The 20,463-nt window shown below is 40.6% G+C and overlaps 2 protein-coding genes across 7 annotated transcripts in view; one reads left to right on the forward strand and one right to left on the reverse strand.

Annotated features, from left to right (window-relative positions):
• The window catches only part of Evi5 (ecotropic viral integration site 5), a 138,731-nt gene that overhangs the window by 36,093 nt on the left and 82,175 nt on the right, over positions 1–20,463 (forward strand). For all 5 annotated transcript variants that reach the window (XM_075944491.1, XM_075944489.1, XM_075944493.1 and 2 more), the window contains exons 3-5: positions 16,057–16,246; positions 16,779–17,003; positions 17,722–17,796. In XM_075944491.1, the coding sequence (XP_075800606.1) occupies positions 16,057–16,246; positions 16,779–17,003; positions 17,722–17,796 (490 nt within the window). The remainder of the gene's footprint in view (positions 1–16,056; positions 16,247–16,778; positions 17,004–17,721; positions 17,797–20,463) is intronic.
• LOC142832542 (ubiquitin-conjugating enzyme E2 D2B) lies at positions 7,874–8,318 on the reverse strand. 2 transcript variants are annotated; one of them, XM_075943064.1, is made up of 2 exons: positions 8,197–8,318; positions 7,874–8,118 (listed from the first exon to the last, which is right to left on the reverse strand). In XM_075943064.1, the coding sequence occupies exons 1-2, from the start codon at positions 8,315–8,317 to the stop codon at positions 7,874–7,876; spliced, it is 366 nt and encodes a 121-aa protein (XP_075799179.1). In that variant the 5' UTR covers position 8,318. The 2 variants fall into 2 exon arrangements, with proteins under 2 accessions (XP_075799179.1, XP_075799178.1); XM_075943063.1 differs by having other exon boundaries at positions 7,874–8,318.

The raw sequence follows: 20,463 nt of genomic DNA on the forward strand, positions 1-20,463 counted from the left end.
AAGAAAAAGTAATTGACAGAATTGCTGCCTGTGATACCACAGTGTAAGACACTGTTCTTAAGCATATGTGATTGGTTCCCTTCCCGCGTGGAGAGTCTACTCTAATTGTGTCTTTAACTGTCTGATTTAAGAGACACAAAAATGGAGGCAATATTTTAGAAAATTAAAATGTAAGAAACATGAGAATAGAAAATTATTTTCCTTTACATGGTTTTATTGCAACTATTTCTTTAAAAAAGTAAATGTACGTGGCAACCTCAGAAAAATGTGAAGAAATGGTTTAGTCCAATATCAAAGATTTGTTTGAAGAAAGTTAATAATTGATAGACTTAGGTTAAAATAGGACAGCTTTTTTTTGGTTTTTGTTAAAATGTGTTTTTCATATTAAGAATACAAAGGCCTTGGCAGAGATGAATTTGAGGAGGTGAGTCTCAAGGGTGACGGTGCATTTTAGTTCAGGGGATAGTACTGTTTTAAAGCTGACATTTTAGTTCAGGGGATAGTACTGTTTTAAAGCTGACATTTTAGTTCAGGGGATAGTACTGTTTTAAAGCTGACGTTTTAGTTCAGGGGATAGTACTGTTTTAAAGCTGACATTTTAGTTCAGGGGATAGTACTGTTTTAAAGCTGACGTTTTAGTTCAGGGGATAGTATTGTTTTAAAGCTGACGTTTTAGTTCAGGGGATAGTACTGTTTTAAAGCTGACGTTTTAGTTCAGGGGATAGTACTGTTTTAAAGCTGACATTTTAGCTCAGGGGCGATAGTACTGTTTTAAAGCTGACATTTTAGTTCAGGGGATAGTATTGTTTTAAAGCTGACATTTTAGTTCAGGGGATAGTACTGTTTGAAAGCTGACATTTTAGCTCAGGGGCGATAGTACTGTTTTAAAGCTGACATTTTAGCTCAGGGGCGATAGTACTGTTTTAAAGCTGACGTTTTAGTTCAGGGGATAGTATTGTTTTAAAGCTGACATTTTAGTTCAGGGCGATAGTACTGTTTGAAAGCTGACATTTTAGTTCAGGGCGATAGTACTGTTTGAAAGCTGACATTAACTACCTATTTGATTTAAGGTTTTGTTTCAGCCATCTTTATTTCCTTTTACTTACTTCAGTTTTCCTACTTAGCATATCCTTCAAGGAGAGAGATACTACAGTGATAAAACAGAACCATTTTTATACGAGGTATATTTTTGTTTTTAAAATATAGTTACCATGAGTCTCTATCCACATTAGAGCTCCACTGCTTAGTGTTTTAGCACTGACCCCACGGCTGCTGGGCACTGCAGTGTGCCTCGTCTGACTTAGACTTGCTGTTAGGTGTAAACTGTAAACTATACCAGAATTTGAAGGCTTGTTTTGAAAAAAGTAATATAACGTTAATTTTAAGAAAACTTGAGTACGTGTTAAAATGATGTTTTCTTTTTTGAAATGACTTGTTTAAATTGAAGAAAGTAGCTCTATGTGCTGGACCATGCTTGTAACTCTAGCACTTTGAAGGCAGAAGGATCACCATAAGTTCTAGGTCAGCTTGGGCTATAAAGCAGAACCAGTCTCAAAATAAACAAATCTAAATAAATAAGATAATATATTATAAAAATTAGTCACTTTTTGAACTTTCAAGATGTAGCTGCTGCCTGGGACTTTTAGAATTGTGTAAGTGACTTGCATTATATTTCTGTACAGTCTGGTCTCCATGGTCTAATATTCATTAAATACTTAAGAACTTAAAAAACCAGCATTACCTCAGTTTCCTTAAGGATACTCTGTATAAAATATCCAGCAAAATTCATTAATAAATGAAAAGGTTTCAAGCAAAACAGAGCCATCTCTCTAGCTGTGTGTGTGTATACATACGTGTGTATATATATGCACACACATGTATGTAAATAACAATACATCATGTATGTGTGTGTATATATATGCACACACATGTATGTAAATAACAATACATCATGTATGTGTGTGTGTATATATATATATATATATATACACACACACATGTATACAACAGCAAAAACACCACTTCATTTGAATTGGTTTGGTTTTAAGTTTTTTGTTTTTCTCTCTATTGTGAAGGCAGGATTTTATTTAGAGTCTCACACCGTAGCTCAGAATTTTCTAGAACTTACTGTGTAATGTAAGAGGCTGGTCATAAAGTCATGGTAACAACTCAGGCCTCAGCCTCTGTAGTGGCATCTTATATTTTATATTTATGTTTAATGAATAAAGCTTGCCTGAGGATCAGAAAAGTAAAACAGCCACACTGGCCAGCCTTGCAGACCAGGCATCAGTGACACACGTTTAATCCCAGTAGCCACACTAGCTTGCCATAGAAACCAGGCTATAGTGGTGCATGCCCTTAATCCAGAACTAGAGAGGATTAGAAAATGAGAGACAGCTTTTAGGCTCAGCCTCATTCTGAGATTCCTGGAGGCAGGATCGCCATTTTTTGGGCTGAGGTCGAGGTAAGAGCCAGAGGCTGGCTGCTTTGCTTTTCTGGTCTTCGGGTTGAACCCCAATATCTGTCTCTGAATCTTCATTAACTGAGCTTCAAGCTTCCTCGTGCTGGGGTTACAGGTGTCAGCTGTCATTCCTGGCTCAGGATGGCTGGTTTACTCCTCAGTTCTTTCTGTAAAGAATCTTGGACTGGAGCTGTCATTTTAAAGAAACAAAGCAAAGAAATTGGTTTTTCAGATCTATCATTTTTACACTTCTTTTTTGTTAATTCTGTTATTTTTTTTTATTGATTAGAGAGGAATTTTATGTGTCACCAGGAAAGCATGTGACCCCTGTGAGTCAGGCATGTAGTTTTGTTTGATCTGAATGTTTGTGACTGCAAAACTCCTTCTTATGTTGAACCTAATCTGAAATATAATAAAGTCAGACCTTTGGAAAGCTCTGTTCTCATGGGTTGAATTATAATGCTTTTTAAAAAAGAGACTTTATGGAGTTTTGGCAGCATCTGTCATGTGAACACGTTAACAGAAGGCACTGTTAGTTAGAAATGTCCTCGCCAGATTTGAATATTAGTGCTTATATTTTGGACTTCCCAACTTCAGAACTCTGAACAATAAATACCCGTTGTTTATGAATTACCCTTTTTTCAAAATAAATTCTAACTATTTGTTAGGGCAGACCCAGGTAGACTTTAATGAGCCAGATTCTACTGATTTGCTGACCATTTAGTTGACAGGTGATTTCCTTCCTGCCAGCCTGTTTCACATCTTGTTTTGTTGTGATATTAGAGACCTTGGAACCCCATGCTGGAAACACTGTTCACTTTGTGATAAGACTCTGTGGTTACTGCCAGAATAGTTAGAAAACTTTCCATACGTTTCCCGCCTTAGTTCTTTATAAACTCTTAGCGGTTTGCAGATCCCCAGGTGGTGAGCTGATTGGTTCTGTTGTGTTTGCTCTGATAACCACAGGAAACAGTGAGCCAAATCTCAGTTGCCAAATTTCTGTGGTCTTTACCTTTTTCTTCTCTGAACTTTAGGCTTGTGTTTCACACTGCTGTCGGCACCGCCTATAAGGACGTCTTCCAAGTGCGTCAAGGCACAAATATTGAATCCTGAAAACTTTTCTTCTGTTGATACTGTTTTAATTCCTTGAGAGTTTCATCCATGTATGTAGTATAGCTCGACCATGCGTATGTACCTCCTCCTCATCTCACGTCTAAAATCCTTTTCCCCAGACAGTTTCTTCATCTACCAGGGTTTCTCACATGAGGATGAATGTGGCTTATTCCCTGGCATATGGGCAACTGACCACCGAGGAAAGGGACTCCCCTTGCCCTCGTAGCCCTTCTGTGATGTTCCCTGGGCCTTAGGGGAGGTCCTAGAGATATTCCATTTATGGCTGAGCATTTAGTAGTCACTTAGGCTAACACACACTAACGCACGCGCACATACACACAGCAGAAAGGAGTTTCTCTAGGGCTGAGCAGCAGTAATCTCAGGGCAGCCTGGTTGCCAGCTGCAGGTTGGGGTAGGTGCCGAGGGCTACTTTGTACTTTTCAGTTACAGTGTTACACAGGGTTTTTGTTTTTAATGTCTTTTTTCATGAAGGTATCCATATACAAAGTAAACAACCTCTACTTTCAAAACAAACCTAATAAAAGCCCAAACAAAAACTGCTGTTCCTATAAGTCCCATGAAGCCTGTGCTGATACACTTTCCTGACAAAGGTAAAGTCTTGGTGCTGCTCAGTTCTTAGAACCCAAGATACAAAGTTCATCTGTTAGAGATAAAACCTAAACTATCCTCCCTTTTATAGTATTTCCCGATTCTCTACTTCATGTAGGATGTGTGGTAAACAAAGTAAGTAAGTTTTAGAGGACCGTCTCTGTGGCACAGACTTCCAGTGACGCTGCATCCCAGTTTCCAGGCTCATTAAGTTTGTCCTCTGTCACTATTGTAATTTCTTAATTATGTTGAAATTACATGGTCATCTATCTGTTTTGGGGGCATTTTAAAGTTATTCACCCATTTAACAGTAATAAATGAGATGATTCTAATTATATATTTTTATAAAGCCTACATATTAAGGCTTTCTTGAATGCCGTGTCTAAATAGAATTCTTTATCATTAGATGACAGATCTAGGAAAAGCACTGTTGGATGTCTCCTAACGTGTGAGGGTTAAAGTGTGCGTATGCAACCTTCTGGGCTCTAAACCTACACACTGTATAAGTAACGTAGTTAATTTATCTAAACAGAAAAGGCGCACAGACAAATGCAGCATCAGAGTTAACAGTGGCCTGCTTGTGTATTGCATTTACCACACACATCTTGCAGGCTCTGAGCCAGTGAGTGGACGTGAAGGCCTGAATGCTGCACTGCTGTGGGATTTATATATACACACATAATACACTGTGTAGTCAAGACACATGACTGTTGGCTCATTCATTCATTGTGCAGTCTCACACAGAGCCCTGCCTGGCCTAGTGCTCACCACAGACCAGGCTGACCTGAACAGTGTTGGGATTACAGATGTGTGCCACAGTGCCTGGCTGTGCTACATTAGATCTATTTTCTTTTCTTTAAACTTTTTTTTTGTCTTTTTGTTTTTTTGGAGGACGAGCATTGAGACGGTCTCATTGCGTGGTTCAAGCTGGCCTTGACCTTGTGACCTCCTATGTAAGCCTCCCAGTACTGAGATTGCTGGTATATTTTGCCACACTGGAAACTTGATATTTTTGCCCGCCTTCCTTTTTTTTTCTTCGAGACAGGATTTCTCTGCAGCTTTAGAGCCTGTCCTGGAACTAGCTCTTGTAGACCAGGCTGGCCTCAAACTCACAGAGCTGAGTGCTGGGATTAAAGGAGTGTGCCACTACTGCTCAGCTTAGTTGTTGGCTCTTATGCATATAAAAACTGGCTTAAAACAATGTACAAGTGTACAAAAATATCTTTTTATTATCATATAAATTTTAAACTTTAAAAATTTGCTTAAAATTTGGTTAAAAATACACGTGCACATAAGCACAGGCAAGCAGGCGTACATGCATGCATGCATCTATTAGCCTAGGCCTGTCCCACTGGAAAGTCTGCAGAGGCAGCTAAATTGTGTAGCGACGTCCTCTCCACACTCACACACCAAAACCAAAATCAAACAAAACGTAAGCAATGCTTTTCTTCTGGAATCTGCCCTGAGGCTGCTTTATAATGGATTACTTTTCCCCTTTTACAAAGGTAGTAGTATACTTTAAAATGATGATAAGAGGGTTTAGTGTAGTCAGTATGTAAGCCAGCAACATAGTTTCTATTTTGTCTCTATTCATGGCAGTTAAAAACTGGGATTTATTCAGCTTTGTATAAAGATTCATTTTTAAGAACCTAATGCCTAGAGAACATCAACACGACTGAAGACTGGCTTTGTTTTTCAGTTACATTAGGAAAAGAATCATGTTTCAGACATACAGTTGACATATTTCAAGGTTTTACTAGAGTATGGATGGGGGAAGACTTCAAAAAACCACACACACAATCTACACATAGCATGCTCATGTGCACACGCACACACACGCACACACACACACACAAGCTACATACGGCATGCACGCACACACCAAAAGCTACATACACAGCATAATTTAAAATTGGGTGGACATCCAGTAAGTTAGTGCAAAGTAATTATGGAGACATCCTAACTGTACAATGGTGTTGTTTTCTAAGTTTAGTCAAAGTAATTATGGAGACATCCTAACTGTACAATGGTGTTGTTTTCTAAGTTTAGTCAAAGTTTTTTTTTTTTAAACTCAGTACCAGTATTGTTATTGTGTTTTATGTATGTACCAAAGAATGCCATGAGGTTTGGGTATAATGCAACTTAGTTTCATTAACAAAGCAGGTTTCTTATTTAAGCTTTTTTTCCTCAGAGGCTATATGTTATTTCATAAGACTATAAATTTATGCCTCTATCATATTTAATAAAATTACTTTTTTTCTATATTTGAGATGGTATTTCTGTGTAGCCTTGGCTGTTCTGAAACTCACTCTGTAGACCAGGCTGCCCTCGAACTCACAGAGACTCACCTGCCTCTGTCTCCTGAGTGCTGGGATTAAAGGCATGCGCCACCATGCCTGGCTAAAATTACTTTTAAGGTGTCTTTTTAATTATAAACTGAAGTTGTTTCATGATTTGAAAATGTGATCGATCTAAGTAAAAGCATGTAAAGACTGAATGAAAAATCTACTAATTTCAACCAAATAAGGTTCTTAAAGCGAAAATACCTACTCACACAAAATGTAGGCAGTGGCTGGAGCTGTTAGGTTAACATTTATGTAGGGGCTGGAACAGTTATCACACAGACCATCGTTTATGCAATGTCTGGAACTGTTGGCTTATTACACAGATTAACAATAATGCAGTGGCTGGAATAGAGTTTATTACACAGATTAACATTTATGCAGTGGCTGAAATAGTTTATTACACAGATTAACATGTAATGGCTGGAATAATTGGTTTATTACACAGATTATCATTTATGCAATGTCTGGAATAGTTGGTTTACTACACAGATTAACATTTATGTAGTGGCTGGAACAGTTGGTTATTACACAGATTAACATTTATGTAATGATGGAGGAGTTGGTTTATTACATAGATTAATCATTTTTAATGCATAAGCTACAAAGGAGCAATTGGGTCTTTATACAGAGTTTTTTTCATCAAATGGAATTTTTACCCTTAAATCCAAATGGATTAAGCAGTTAACATAAGAAAAATAAGTACTATTAGTGATCTGTATGTATCTACCGAGAAACCACAAATACACCAAGGAACATGGAGAGAAAGACTGAAAGAAAGGAGGTTGAGTCGGGATATAAAGAATTTGGGAACAAAGCCAATCACACTTTATAGACTAATAGCACCAATCTATTTTTCTTGACCAATTAGACCTTAAAATACCGGAGGTGGGTTGGATTTAATCTGGTTGGTTTTAGGGTTCATCTAATTCTAGGTGTTATGGAATAAAATGAATACAGAAACTTTCACATTATTCACCCAGCTTTTCATAACTTTTTAAAATTTAAATGGCTTCCACTTAAAAGCAGTCTCACCGTCTCCTACCGGCTGATGGAGCTTTACCCCTTCTAAGCAGTGTGGTGCACCACCACCCCTCACACTGTGGCTATTCATATTAAGTCAATGAGGAAAACTTTTAATCTCACATCTTGGTTACTGTGCTAGGAGACAGTGTTGGTACAGAAGTACAGCTTGCAGCAGTACTGTGTCAGGTGAAGAACCTGCACCGGGAAGGATGAAGCAGGTGCAGCGTGGTTCATAGCAAACAGTCCAGTGGGAACCAGAAGGCCTTCTCGTTCCGAGTTCCCCTAGCCTTGACGTGTAGAGGATATCCAATAATCTCTTTAGTCACATGGCGTACTTCTGAGTCCATTCCCGAGCTGTTCTGTTGTACTTTTCCCTGTCTGTCTTGTAGATCTGAGCAATCTCAGGCACGAGGGGATCATCTGGGTTGGGGTCACACAGCAGGGAGCTGATGGACAGAAGCACTTTTGAAATAGTCAGTGCTGGAGACCACTGTGAGCGAAGGATATCAAGACAAATGCTGCCGTTACTGTTGACGTTTGGATGATAAATTCTTGTTGTAAATTCGACCTTAGGTGGCTTGAAGGGGTACTCTGTTGGGAAATCAATCGTCAGGAAAAATGCTCCACCCTGATAGGGGCTGTCATTCGGCCCCAGGATGGTAGCTTGCCAGTGGAACATGTCTTCCCCGACAGGACCCGCGGAACACTGTGCTGGGGGATCCTGCGCCAGGTCGTTCAGTTCCTTGTGGATTCTCTTCAGAGCCATGGTGGGCGGAAGGCTGTCTTGGTGGGCCCCTGGTGGAACGAGGCAGGGCCCGAGGTTGCCTTGTCAGCTGTGGATCAGCTGCGGAAGAGGAGGTGGGCAGTTCTGGCCTGGCCCCGGCAGGGTGTGCAGAGGGCCGAGGCCCGCTCAGCTTCCGGTCCAGCCACAGTGGACGCAATATCTGTCTTCACATCGGTTGGCACATCACCCTGCAGCCGCCCCCTTTGTGCTGCCGCAGAAGCGGTCTCTTCTTCCGAGACCGAAGAGACCGAAGCCTCGCCTCCGCGGATCCCTCCGCCGGAGCCCCTACCTGGGCTCGTGCCGACAGCCTGGCCGCAGCCTGGTGCCACAGACCGACGCGGACTGGACAGCCTGGGAGGGTGACAGTTGGTCGGGGATGATGTGATTGGTAGCATAGTAGGGTTTTTCTTTTGTAACATCACCATCATCATAAAGTCATAATGTGTTGTGCTATGATGTCGTGATGCAGCTGTCACCAGGTTACCAAATTACCCTTGGTTTTCTTTGAACAAACCGTGGATGAATGCAGTTCTCTGAGAAGAGACTTGATGTATCACCTATTCCACAAATGTTTCAGATCTCAGACAGAGGACTTCTTCATTTTTTAACAAAAGAATTTTATTTTATTTTTTTAAAGAATTTTAAAGAGAATTCCAAGTGCAGATAAGTGTTCACACCTCTTCTCTTTATACAGGATACCAAAATAATCTTTCACTAAGTAATTCAAATCATTTTAAACATTTTGGAAAGTTTGCAGTAATAAAAGGCATTTACATTTTCAGTGTCAACTCTATGCCTTCTTGCTTTCTTTTTTAAATATTTATTTATTAATTATATATACAGTGTTCTGCCTGCTTGCATATATACCAGGTCTCATTACAGATGGTTGTGAGCAACCATGCGGTTGCTGGGAATTGAACTCAGGACCTCTGGAAGAGCAGGCAGTACTCTTAACCACCAAGCAATCCCTCTAGCCCCCTTCTCGCTTTCTTTAGGAAACAAACAGGCGAATAAAAAAATCAAATCAGAATAAACAGCAAAAACTAAAAAGCACAAGAAACACAGATATAAAAACAAAACCCATAATAACACAAAATTGGAAGCCATAATACACAAGAAAAAAACCAGGAAGATAACAAAAAAAAAATGCTCAAAGCAGCATGAGACAAAAAAAATCATAAAATACCATTGTTAGTTAGTGTTGGCCACCTAGTGGTGAGCATGGACGCTCCCCTAGGTGTGGGTCATCTGAGAGCCCGTGGTAGGAAACTGATGTCAGTGGGAGAGAACTTCTAGGCTAGGGGTTGGAGATCATGTTCACGACACCTCTCAGCTCGGGGACCTTATCTGACCTGGACAGTGCAGACTTCGCTGCGTGCTGACAGTGCACGAGCCCTGTGGGTCTTTCTGCCTCCTTTTCCATGGAGCGCTGAAGACATCCCATTCAGGACTGAGTGTCCAGGGTCGTTCACTGTTTGTACATTATCCAGATTGGGTCTCTATGTTAGTTCTGTCTACTGCAAGGAAGCCTCTCTGATACTGAACACTGATCCGTATGCGCAGCAGAATGTCGTGAAAGCTCATTCTGTTGCTATGTTACTTTAGCAGAACAAGTGTTTGGTTTTCCTGTGGGCCTGTGGCCTATCTACTATTAGAGCAGTGTCAGGCTTGGGTTCCATCTCATGGAGTTGGTCCACAGCGTTTGTACTATTGCACGAGCATTTTATGCAGGCAGGGCACTAGTCCCATGGGAATGGAACCCATGTTGGTTTTTGTCAAAGGCCTTTCCATCTAATGAGATGATCATGTGGTTTTTGCTTTTTAGTCTGTTTTATGGTAGATTTCATCTATCAATTTACATGTGTAGAATCATCCCTGACTGTCTGGGATGAGGCCTACTTGATAATTGTGAATAATCTTTTTGGTATGTTCTTGGATTTAGTTTGCAATAAAAGTACTTTATTGAGAATTTTTGCATTATGTTCATAAGGGTAATTGAACATAGATTATCTTTTTCATTGGTCTTTATGTGGTTTAAGTAATTTGCCTCATAAAATGAATTGGGCAGTATTCCTTCTGTTCTCTTGTGGGTAATAATTTGAGGAATATTGGTGTTTACTCTTTGAAAGTCTGGTAGAATTCTGCACTAAAACCATCTGGCCCTGGGCGTTTTTGGTTGATAAACTTTTAATGACTGATTCTATTTCACCAGGGGTTATAGATCTGTTTAAATTGCTTATCTGATCTTGATTTAACTTTGGTAGGTGGCCTGTTTTACAATTTGGTGGAGTTCAGGTTTTTAAATTAAGTACTTAAAATTCTCTGGACTTCCTCAGTGTCTGTTACTATGTCCCTCTTGGTCTCTAATTTTGTTAATTTGGATCTTCTCTCTCCACGATTTAGTTAATTTGGCAAAGTGTTTATCTTACTGAGTATCCTCACAAACCAATTCTTTCTTTCCTTAAACTTTGTATTTGTTTATTTTTAATTGGATGATTTTAACTCTGAGTTTGATTATTCCTTGCTGTCTGTTCTTTTTTGGGTGTTATTTCTTCTTTCTGTTGTACAGCTTTCTAAGTTGCTACTAATTTGCTTAGATGAGATCTTTCCCGTGGTTTTTAGGAAGGCACTTAGTGTTATGAAACTTGCCTCTTAGGACTACCTCGATGACTGATGTGGGAGTGATTTCTTATTAATAAAGAAACTGCCTAGACCCATTTGATAGGCCAACCCTTAGGTGGGCGGAGAAAACAGAACAGGATGCTGGGAGAAAGAAGCTGGATCAGGGAGTCGCCATGATTCTCCCACTCCAGACAGATGCAGGTTAAGATCTTTCCTGGTAAGCACACCTCGTGGTGCTACATAGATTATTAGAAATGGGTTAAGAGGCTGAAACTAATGGGCCAGGCAGTGTTTAAAAGAATACAGTTTCCCTGTAATTATTTCGGGTATAAAGCTAGCCGTGCGGGCAGCCGGGTGGCGGGGACGCAGCCCGCAGCTCCCTATTTCAACAGATGACACCCATAGTTTTGTGTTTATTTTTATTCAGGCCCCCACCTCCCAGGTAGAGTTCTCTGTGTAACAGCCCTAGCTATTCTGAACTAGCTCTGTAGACCAGGCTGGCCTCAAACTCATAGTTTGCCTGCCTCTGCCTCCCGAGTGCTGGGATTAAAGGTGCTTCGCCTCCCAACCTCATTCAGTTCTTAAACGTTTTTAATTTCCTTCTTGATTTCTGTCTTGATCCATTTTTCAGTAGTGTGTTGTTCAGTTTCCATGAGTTTATACACTTTCTGTTATTGACATCCAGCTTTAGTCTGTGGTGGTCTGATGGGATGCAGAGTATTTTTTTGTATCTTCAGTTCTCTTGTATCTGCTGAGACTTGTTCAGTTTTGGAGAATGTACCACAGGCTGCTGAGAAGAAAGCATATTCTTTGGTGTTGGGGTGAACACCTGCTAAGTATATTTGGTTTGTGATGTTATTAAACTCCAACATTTCTGTTTAGTTTTTGTCTGGATGACTTATTACTGAGAGTGGATATTGAAGTTACTCGCTATCCGTGTGTGATTTTAGCTGTAATAGTGCGAAGCACGATTAATAAAATCTCAAGAGACAGAAATTGGGCTTCAGCCTGAAGGTCAGAAAAGTAAAGCAGCCAGCCAGTCCAAAATAGCAATCCTGCCTCCAGGAATCTCAGATGAGACTGTGTCTGAGAGCTGTCTCCTTCTGTTTTATAGTCTTCCCTACCTAGGGCTGGGATTAAGGGTGTGCACCACCACTCCTGGTTTGTGTGGCAAACTAGTGTGTCTACTCAGATTAAAGGTGTGTGTCATTGTGGCTACTGGTATAAAGATGTGTGTCTCCACTGCCTGGTCTGTAAGGCTGGCCAGTGTGGCTCTTACTTTTCTGACCTTTAGGCAAGTTTTATTAGTACACACAAATGCCACTACAGTAGTGTTTCTTTTCTTTTCTGCCCTCGTGTTTGGTGCATGCGTGTTTAGAATTGCAGTGTCCTCTTGGTGGATTTTTCCTTGAGAATGTTGTGTCCTTCCTTCCCTATCTCTTCTGATTAGTTTGTTTTGAAGGCTTACTGTGTCAGATATTAAAATGGCTATACCTGCTTACCTGTTGGTTCTATTTGCTTAAAGTATGTTTTTCTATCTTTTTTCCCTAAGCAATATCTATCCTCGATATTAAAGTGTGACTCTTGAATGCAGCAGAAGGGTGGATCCTGCTTTCTAATTAATCTTGTTAGTCTATGCCTTTTTATTGGGGGAAATTGAGAGTTATTAATATTGAGAGTTTTCAGGGAGAAGTGCTTATAGATACCTTTTATTTTGTTGCTATAGTGTAGCGTTTTCATCCTCCATTCAGTTTTCTGGTTTGGGAATATGTATTCTTTGTGTTTTCTTGGGTGTGAGTAACCTCTTCAGGTTGAAGCTTTTCTTGTGACACCTTCCATAGAGCTGAATTGGTAAGATAGATAGGAACTGTTTAAATTTGGTTTTATTATGAAAATTTTCTTTCTCCATATATTGTGATTGATAGTTTTGCTAGATATAGTCATATGGGCTGGCATCTGTGATCTCTTAGAATTTGTAGAACATCCATCCCTCGGGCCCTTCTGGCTTTTTAGAAAGAATTTCCATGGAGATTCAGGTGTTTTTCCACTGGAATTTTCTTTATGCTTCTGTTTGCACTTTCAGGTCTTGAACGGTTTTATTTGTTCCTTCTACTCTTTGTGTCTCCATAGACTTCACTAAGGGATTCACTCATATCCTCTTTTTTTTTAAATTTATTTATTTATTATGTATACAATATTCTGTCTGTGTGTACGCCTGCAGGCCAGAAGAGGGCACCAGATCCCATTACAGATGGTTGTGAGCCACCATGTGGTTGCTGGGAATTGAACTCAGGACCTTTGAAAGAGCAGGCAATGCTCTTAACCTCTGAGCCATCTCCCCAGCCCCTAAATATTTATTTATTATGTATACAATATTCTGTCTGTATGTCTGCAGGCCAGAAGAGGGCACCAGACCTCATTACAGATGGTTGTGAGCCACCATGTGGTTGCTGGGAATTGAACTCAGGACCTTTGGAAGAGCAGGCAATGCTTTTAACCACTGAGCCATCTCTCCAGCCCGACTCATATCCTCTTTGGGGTCCTTAAAAATGTTCATAATTGCTACTTTGAAGTCCTGCCTTTCTCATGTCCTGCTGGGTTCTGCTGGAGGCATCTTGGCTTGGCCGTTTGGGTTTGTGTCTAGGCATCTGGGGTTAGGGTGTTTGAGTTGCCTGTAGATGTTGATATCTGGTCTTGTTTTTGTTGAATGAGTGTTGTTCCATTCCTTGGTTTCTGCTGCCTTCTCTGGGTCTTAGGAGAGTGTGGTAGCTGTGGGTTCCGTGGTACTGAGGGAGTGCTTCTTAGGTCAGTGGGTGGCAGAGAGGAAGAGAGGTGGGCTAGGAGCAAAGGCTGAGAGCAGCTTCGGGCAAGATCCAAGGGAATCCTGTGCACACAGAAAGATGGGGTGTAGTTGTAAGCGGGTATCCTGCAGGCTGGTTGTGGTCCCACATGAAGGGGGAGCTGTGTCTGCTACAGTGTTTGGTGGGGTCCCAGGAAATGGAGGTTCATGTCCATTTTATACTTCGGATACTGGTTTGTGGGATTCACATTAGCTCTGTGCTGGTTGACATTTTGTATGTTGAGACTTGAGAGTTGTAGCTGTGTTAATGTGTAGTTGGTGTGGTTTAAATTACATTTCTGCATTGTCTAAAGACATCGAATCTTCTTCAGGTGCTTATCGCCCACTTCATTATCTTCCCTTCTGCTTCGTTTATAACAATATTTGGGAAAATTTAAAGTTATTTAAATTATTGTTGCTATGGAAATATAGTATTTTTCTCCAAATAAGGATAAAAATTGTTTTTATAATTTATAATATGGTTTCATACATTGTGGCATATCTAGAATGTACAGGGTTTTCAAAACTCTGAGACTATAACATTCTTTTGGCTTAATGTGCTTGCAGTGGGCTAAATACTATTAGGGCTGTAGCATGTGTTATAAATCTGTCTGACTTCCAGAAGGTATAGGAATCGACTCATGTTTCTTTTTCAGCCTCACTTTTCATATTTCTTAAAATAGTACTGAGAACATTTGTATACCCCAAACAGATGATTGATCTTGAGAATTTACTGAAGTGAATTAAATAAACATTTTAGGTTCTTCCTATCTGAACCATTTATAATTTATATTTTTATAGTGCATTTCCTAGACTTCATTTATAACCCATGAGTATGCAATTGAAATTAGGGACTCACTATTGTAATGAGTTATGAAATAGATGGTTTTCATTCCCTTAATCACCTTTCTTTAGAGAGGAGCCTAAGACAGGGCTGCAAACTCAGAAGTCAACAGGAATCTTAAGAGAAAAACCCCAGCTTTACAGCAAGCTAGTGATGGTCAATGCTATCGGTCAACCTGGACTGTGGGCCGAGGGAGTACTGAGAGTGGGTGCTTGCTGTGATCCTGTTACTACTGACTAGGAATCGGGGCCTGGTCTGGCCATATCTTTACAATGTATATTTGTAAGTGTGTGTGTGTGTGTGTGTGTGTGTGTGCGCGCGCGCGCTATAGATGAGTTATACATGTGTGAAACGGAAAAAAAAAGAAGGGATTTGGTTGATCATTACTTTTTAGGTCTGGTCACACAGTATACTTGGTAGGATTTAAGGATTAGTAAATCCGTAGATTCTGTTGAATCTTTTACAAATATATGTTCTTTCTCTCTTGGGGCCACCTCCTCCCACCCCCATTTACTAATCAGAATTTAAAACATTTTAAAATTACATCTATCTATCGATTGATCGATTGATTGGAGGGGGCATACGTGTGGAGATCAGAAGAAAACTTGTGGGAATTGGTTCTCTGCTTCTACCATGTGAGTCCCAGGGGTTGAACTCGGGTCATCAGCAAGTACTGTTGCCTCTTGAGCCATTTCCTTGGTCCTTGAACTGTTTTTGAGATAAGGATTTTTCATTTGTGTTGTCCAGGCTGGTCTTAAAAACTCTTGGGGTTAAGTGAACTTCTTGCCTCAGCTTCCTGAGTAGTTGAACACCACCGTGCTGGGCTCCCTTCTTGGTTTTCTTCTTAAAGTATTTGGTGTACATGTGTGTGTGGGAGGGAGGACGGTTCCTGCAACACATGTGTGGAGTCAGGAGGGTGCGGGGAGTCTGTTCTGCTGCTGTGTGTGTACTCACGTGTGGAGTCAGGAGCCTCCCATTGAACTCAGTGGAAATGAATATGAATTATAATGGGGCTGATAGTACTAGAATGCATGTAGTACACCTTCCCAATTCAGTGTTTGAAACTGCTGTGTATAGTAAAAAAATACAACAGTGCTGATTTCAACCAAACAAAAATTGTTAAAACTGTATCTGAAAGCCAGTTTGCTGGTGCATGCTTTCAATCTACTCGGGAGGCAGAGGCAGAGGCAGAGGCAGGAGGACCTCTAAATTTGAGGCTAGTCTGGTCTACAAAGTGAGTTCCAGGACAGTCAGGACTACACAGAGAAACCCTGTCTCAGAAAACTAACCAACTAACCAAATATGTTTTAAAACCCATGTTTTAAAGACGAATTATTTAGTGAAGTTTTAAATGCAATCCCTACTTCATCTAGTTTCATGTGAGATGATACTTAAACAATTTTAATTCTGTTTTAGCTTGATAGAGACGGATAGCAAGTCTTTAAGATCTGTGAACGGGTCAAGAAGAAACAGCGGCTCTTCTCTTGTATCAAGTTCCTCTGCCTCCAGCAACCTCAGTCACCTGGAAGAAGACTCTTGGATTCTTTGGGGAAGAATTGTGAATGAATGGGATGATGCACGCAAGAAAAAAGAGAAGCAAGTGAAGGTATTTGCGTTCTTCACTGAAGTTCTCTTCTTTACCCTGGAGAGGACCAGGTGTGGATTAAGTAGGGAATTAGGAAAAGCAGAAGGATTCTAGGAATTTCTGAGCTATGTTGCGAACAGGTTTGCTTTATATGTGGTTATCATCTGTGCTTGTGGGCTGTTGTAGGGATCCTGAAATTGTAGATATTCACAATTAAATATTATTTTTAGAAATCAGTTAAACTCCCATGTTGTTAATTCAGAAATGAAGTCATGACATTCTGTATCAGTATTTGCCTTTTCTCCCCAGCAGCCCTTTGATATGTGGACTGACAGGTCCTTAAGGCCCCACATTCCCAGTCCGACTACGGTTTATCCATGGCTCTGTAGCTCCTCCTGATCAGAACGTACCCAAGGGTCACATCTTAGACTTCTTTAAAGAATTTCATATTTGCTAGTAAACAAGCTTTGTAAATTATAAACACTCCAAGGCCCCAGAGCGATTGGGTAGCAAGGTGTGAGACATTTACGTTGTGCTTTCCTCTCATTTTCAGGAGCTTGTTCGTAAAGGGATACCCCACCACTTCAGAGCAATCGTTTGGCAGCTTTTATGTAACGCACAGAGTATGTCAATTAAGGACCAGTATTCAGAACTCCTGAAAATGACTTCACCTTGTGAAAAACTGATCCGAAGAGACATTGCTCGAACTTACCCAGAGCACAGTTTTTTTAAGGAAAAAGACAGCCTTGGACAGGAGGTTTTATTTAACGTGATGAAGGTAAGTGCTAGTTACTCATGTTTTGAAGTGAAGTGAGTTTGAAGGAGGTTGATATTACATGTTTCCATAATGAAGCATGAACTCAGGTTCTTGGTCGGTAGACTTAGTTTTAGTATACTTTCTGCTTTAATTCTGATGCTTCATTGTCGATAGTTTGGAGAACTCATTGAAAAATTTATCACATTATTTAGTGTTAGTTGACAAAAACTAACCTCCTCTCGCCGGCCTTTGCAGTGTGAGAGTAGATACTTCATACGCATCAACCTTGTGGTCTGCGATAGTCACTTTACTTGTTAAGCGTGCTCAGCCCTTTAAAAATTTACTGTTGCCTTTTTAATATTGCATTTTCATAGTCCCCCCCCATTTTCCTCTGTGAAATACCACCAGTTTCTTAAGTTATTTGAATTTTGTTGTTTGCCGTCACTGTACTGTGTTTATCTCTGTCCGATAGCTGTCGCTTTTCTGAGTATGAATTGCTTTATTTCCTTTGCTCTTAGGAGCTGCCATTTTTAAGTGAGAAATTGTCCAGAGAAATTTTATGAAATAAACCATTTGCTTTTTAAATATTTATAGAATAACATCTGTAACAAGTAAGCAAGAGCTTTTGTAAACAAATAAATGAACCTTTAATTTAACTGTCTCACCAATTTTCGGTTTTGGAGAAGGAAGATAGAATATGCACGTTGAAGTGTTTTGAACACCATGTTTTACTTTCCAGGCCTACTCCTTGGTGGACCGTGAGGTTGGCTACTGTCAAGGCAGTGCTTTCATAGTGGGACTGCTGCTTATGCAGGTGAGCTCACGCCTGCAAGCTGCAGCTGCGTCTACATTTCTTAAAGTCAACTGGAGAATTAAAAAACCGTCTCCGGTTTTCCTGAGTTAAGCAGATTTGTGTCATCTCCCTAAACGTAGTGTACATAGTGATTTACTTTGGCACTTTGAAAGTAAAATGACACACAGTAATACTCTTGCCACCAAATGAGATTTCAGCTCCCGCACTCCTCTTCCTCCCTCTGTTCTTTTTCCTTCCTCCTACTTCCTTCTTCTTTGCAAATTGAACCCAGGCTTTGTATGCTGTATCACTGAGCTGCAGGCCCAGCCCCTTATGCTGGGCAGTGGTGGTGATGCCTTAAATCCCAGCACTACTTCCAGGAAGTCACCAAAGCCACACAGAGAAACCCTGTCTCGAATAAAAGAAAAATAATTACAAGTACTTTTTACATACACTATGTGTGTGCCCAAGTGTATGCAGATCAGACACCACTTGCAGGAGCTGGTTCTTATTCACCATATGGACTTCAGGAATGAAGCTCAGGCCATTGGTCTTGACAGGTGCCTTTACTTGCTGAGCCATCTTGCTAGCTCCCCCAGCTTCTGCCTCTTCTTATGTTTTTCAATATTTTATTTTTATTTTTAATTATGTGTGTGTGTGTGTGGGGAGGGTTGTGCACATGCCTATAGTGCCTGTGGAGGCTGGAAGTGGGTACTGAATTTCCTGGAGGTGGAGTTACAGGCACTTCTGAGCTGCCCGACATGGTGCTAGGGCTCGAACTAAGATGAGATCTAACAGCTGAACAGTCTTTCCAACCCCACTTACTTCTTTTTTTCTTCTCTCTCCCCCTCCCTCTCCCCTTCCCTCTCCCCTTCCCTCTCCCCTTCCCTCTCCCCTTCCCTCTCTCCCTCCCCCCTCTCCCTCCCTCCCCCCTCTCCCTCCCTCCCTCCCTCCCTCCCTCCCTCCCTCCCTCCCTCCCTCCCTCCCTCCCCTTTGGGTTTTTTAGACAGGGCTTCTCTGTGGTTTTGGAGCCTGTCCTGGAACTAGCTCTGTAGGCCAGGCTGTCCTTGAACTCACAGAGATCCACCCGCCTCCCGAGTGCTGGGATTAAAGGCATGCACCACCACCACCTGGCTCATTTCTTAATATATACAATTGTACCAAGATATTCTACAAGAACTTGTTACATTTTTTTAAAATTTTACTTTTCAACATTTCATTGGGAGTAATCTTTTTCCAACCAAAAATAAGAATAAAAGTTTCTTACAAAATCTTATTTACGTTATGAACATGTTTGGAAATATACTTAGGAGTGTTATATATCATTTAGCTATAGACTTATTGTCGCTGTTACCTTGATATGGAAATAACTAGGCTAGATTAAAGATAGACTCTTATAATAAATAAAATATATTAAAAAACTCACGCCACAGGCACAGAAGATCTAGGCCCTGCTTGACCACGGGGGAAACTACACAAAGCACTCCTGGGTGGTGCACAGGTTTTTATCTCCTGGTCCCAGAAAGCCACACCTAAACTAGGTTCCACCTCTTAAAGATTATTGGTTAACAAGGCTTTTCCCATCAGCTTGTTATTTATATCATACTGAACTTATGATACTCAGCTGCCTTTACTGTCCCAGGGATACAATATTGGCATTGACTGATTTGGGAGTGGTTTGGGTAGCATGCTCCTAGAATTTAGGGGTATGGCAATTAAAATTGGAAAGGGAAATGGTGTATACATTCATCTTCTTAGCCTTGATGAAAATTTCCTTATTTAACTTTTTATGTAGTCTCAGAACTTAGTCCTGAAAGTGGCTTGATTTGAAGTGTGTGGGCTGCGGTTTGTATCTCAGTTCTGCACTCAGCCTGTGAGCTTAGACTCCCGTTTCAGATGGCCTTGTTTTCGTCTGGATGCTTTGCGAGAGTTCTGTAGGTGTGAGTCTGCGTGGTGTATGGCACGTGTGAGACATGTAGTAAAACTTCAGTGGCTTTTGTCCATCTTGAGTAGATGAAAGCAGAGTAGGAACCAAAATCTCCTGGTATTTTACTTCCTTACTATCTGACTTTAAAAGTTCCGTGTCAGGACTCCCTTCTTCATCCCCGTTCTCTTCAGTTTGTCTGTTGCTCAGGTGCTGGGAATGGAGCCCAGGGCCTTATACGCACTGTGCACCTGCTCTTCTTTTGCTCTGTCCCTGGTCTCCATCCCTCCGTTTAGGGCACAGTATGAACAAGCTGGCTACTACTTACCGTGTGTAGTAAGAACTCCAGTGGTGATTCTAGGATATTTTTCCATGTTAACTAAATCTGGGCTATAATGTATATGGCATAAAAGTAGCTATATTAATATTGATGTATTTAGAGCATCCACAAAGTCCTGATTGTCCTGATTTATAAATGGTTGTCAGTAGTAGATCTTTTTACTATTAAAGTCAAATACAATTATTATCAGTCTAGTGATTTTTACCACAAATCTGTTCCTTTTTCTTTTATATTAACTTTGAAATAACAGTATTCATCTCTGCTGAGTGTCTAGACTCTAGATTCTAGAGAAGAATGTTTTCCTCCCTGAAGAGTACGTGTTGCTGCAGCTTGTGGAGCTGCATAGCTGGAGTTTCCTGTGAGGTGGCTATACACCAAAGTCTTCTTTTGCTCCAGTCGGTCCCTGATTGTGTAACATCAGGAG

Source organism: Microtus pennsylvanicus, chromosome 12 (genome assembly GCF_037038515.1).
Source record: "Microtus pennsylvanicus isolate mMicPen1 chromosome 12, mMicPen1.hap1, whole genome shotgun sequence".
Taxonomy (NCBI): domain Eukaryota; kingdom Metazoa; phylum Chordata; class Mammalia; order Rodentia; family Cricetidae; genus Microtus; species Microtus pennsylvanicus.

What these genes read in the sequence shown, in the direction of transcription:
- LOC142832542 (XM_075943063.1), bottom strand. Translation starts at nt 8,317, where the DNA reads ATGGCTCTGAAGAGAATCCACAAGGAACTGAACGACCTGGCGCAGGAT.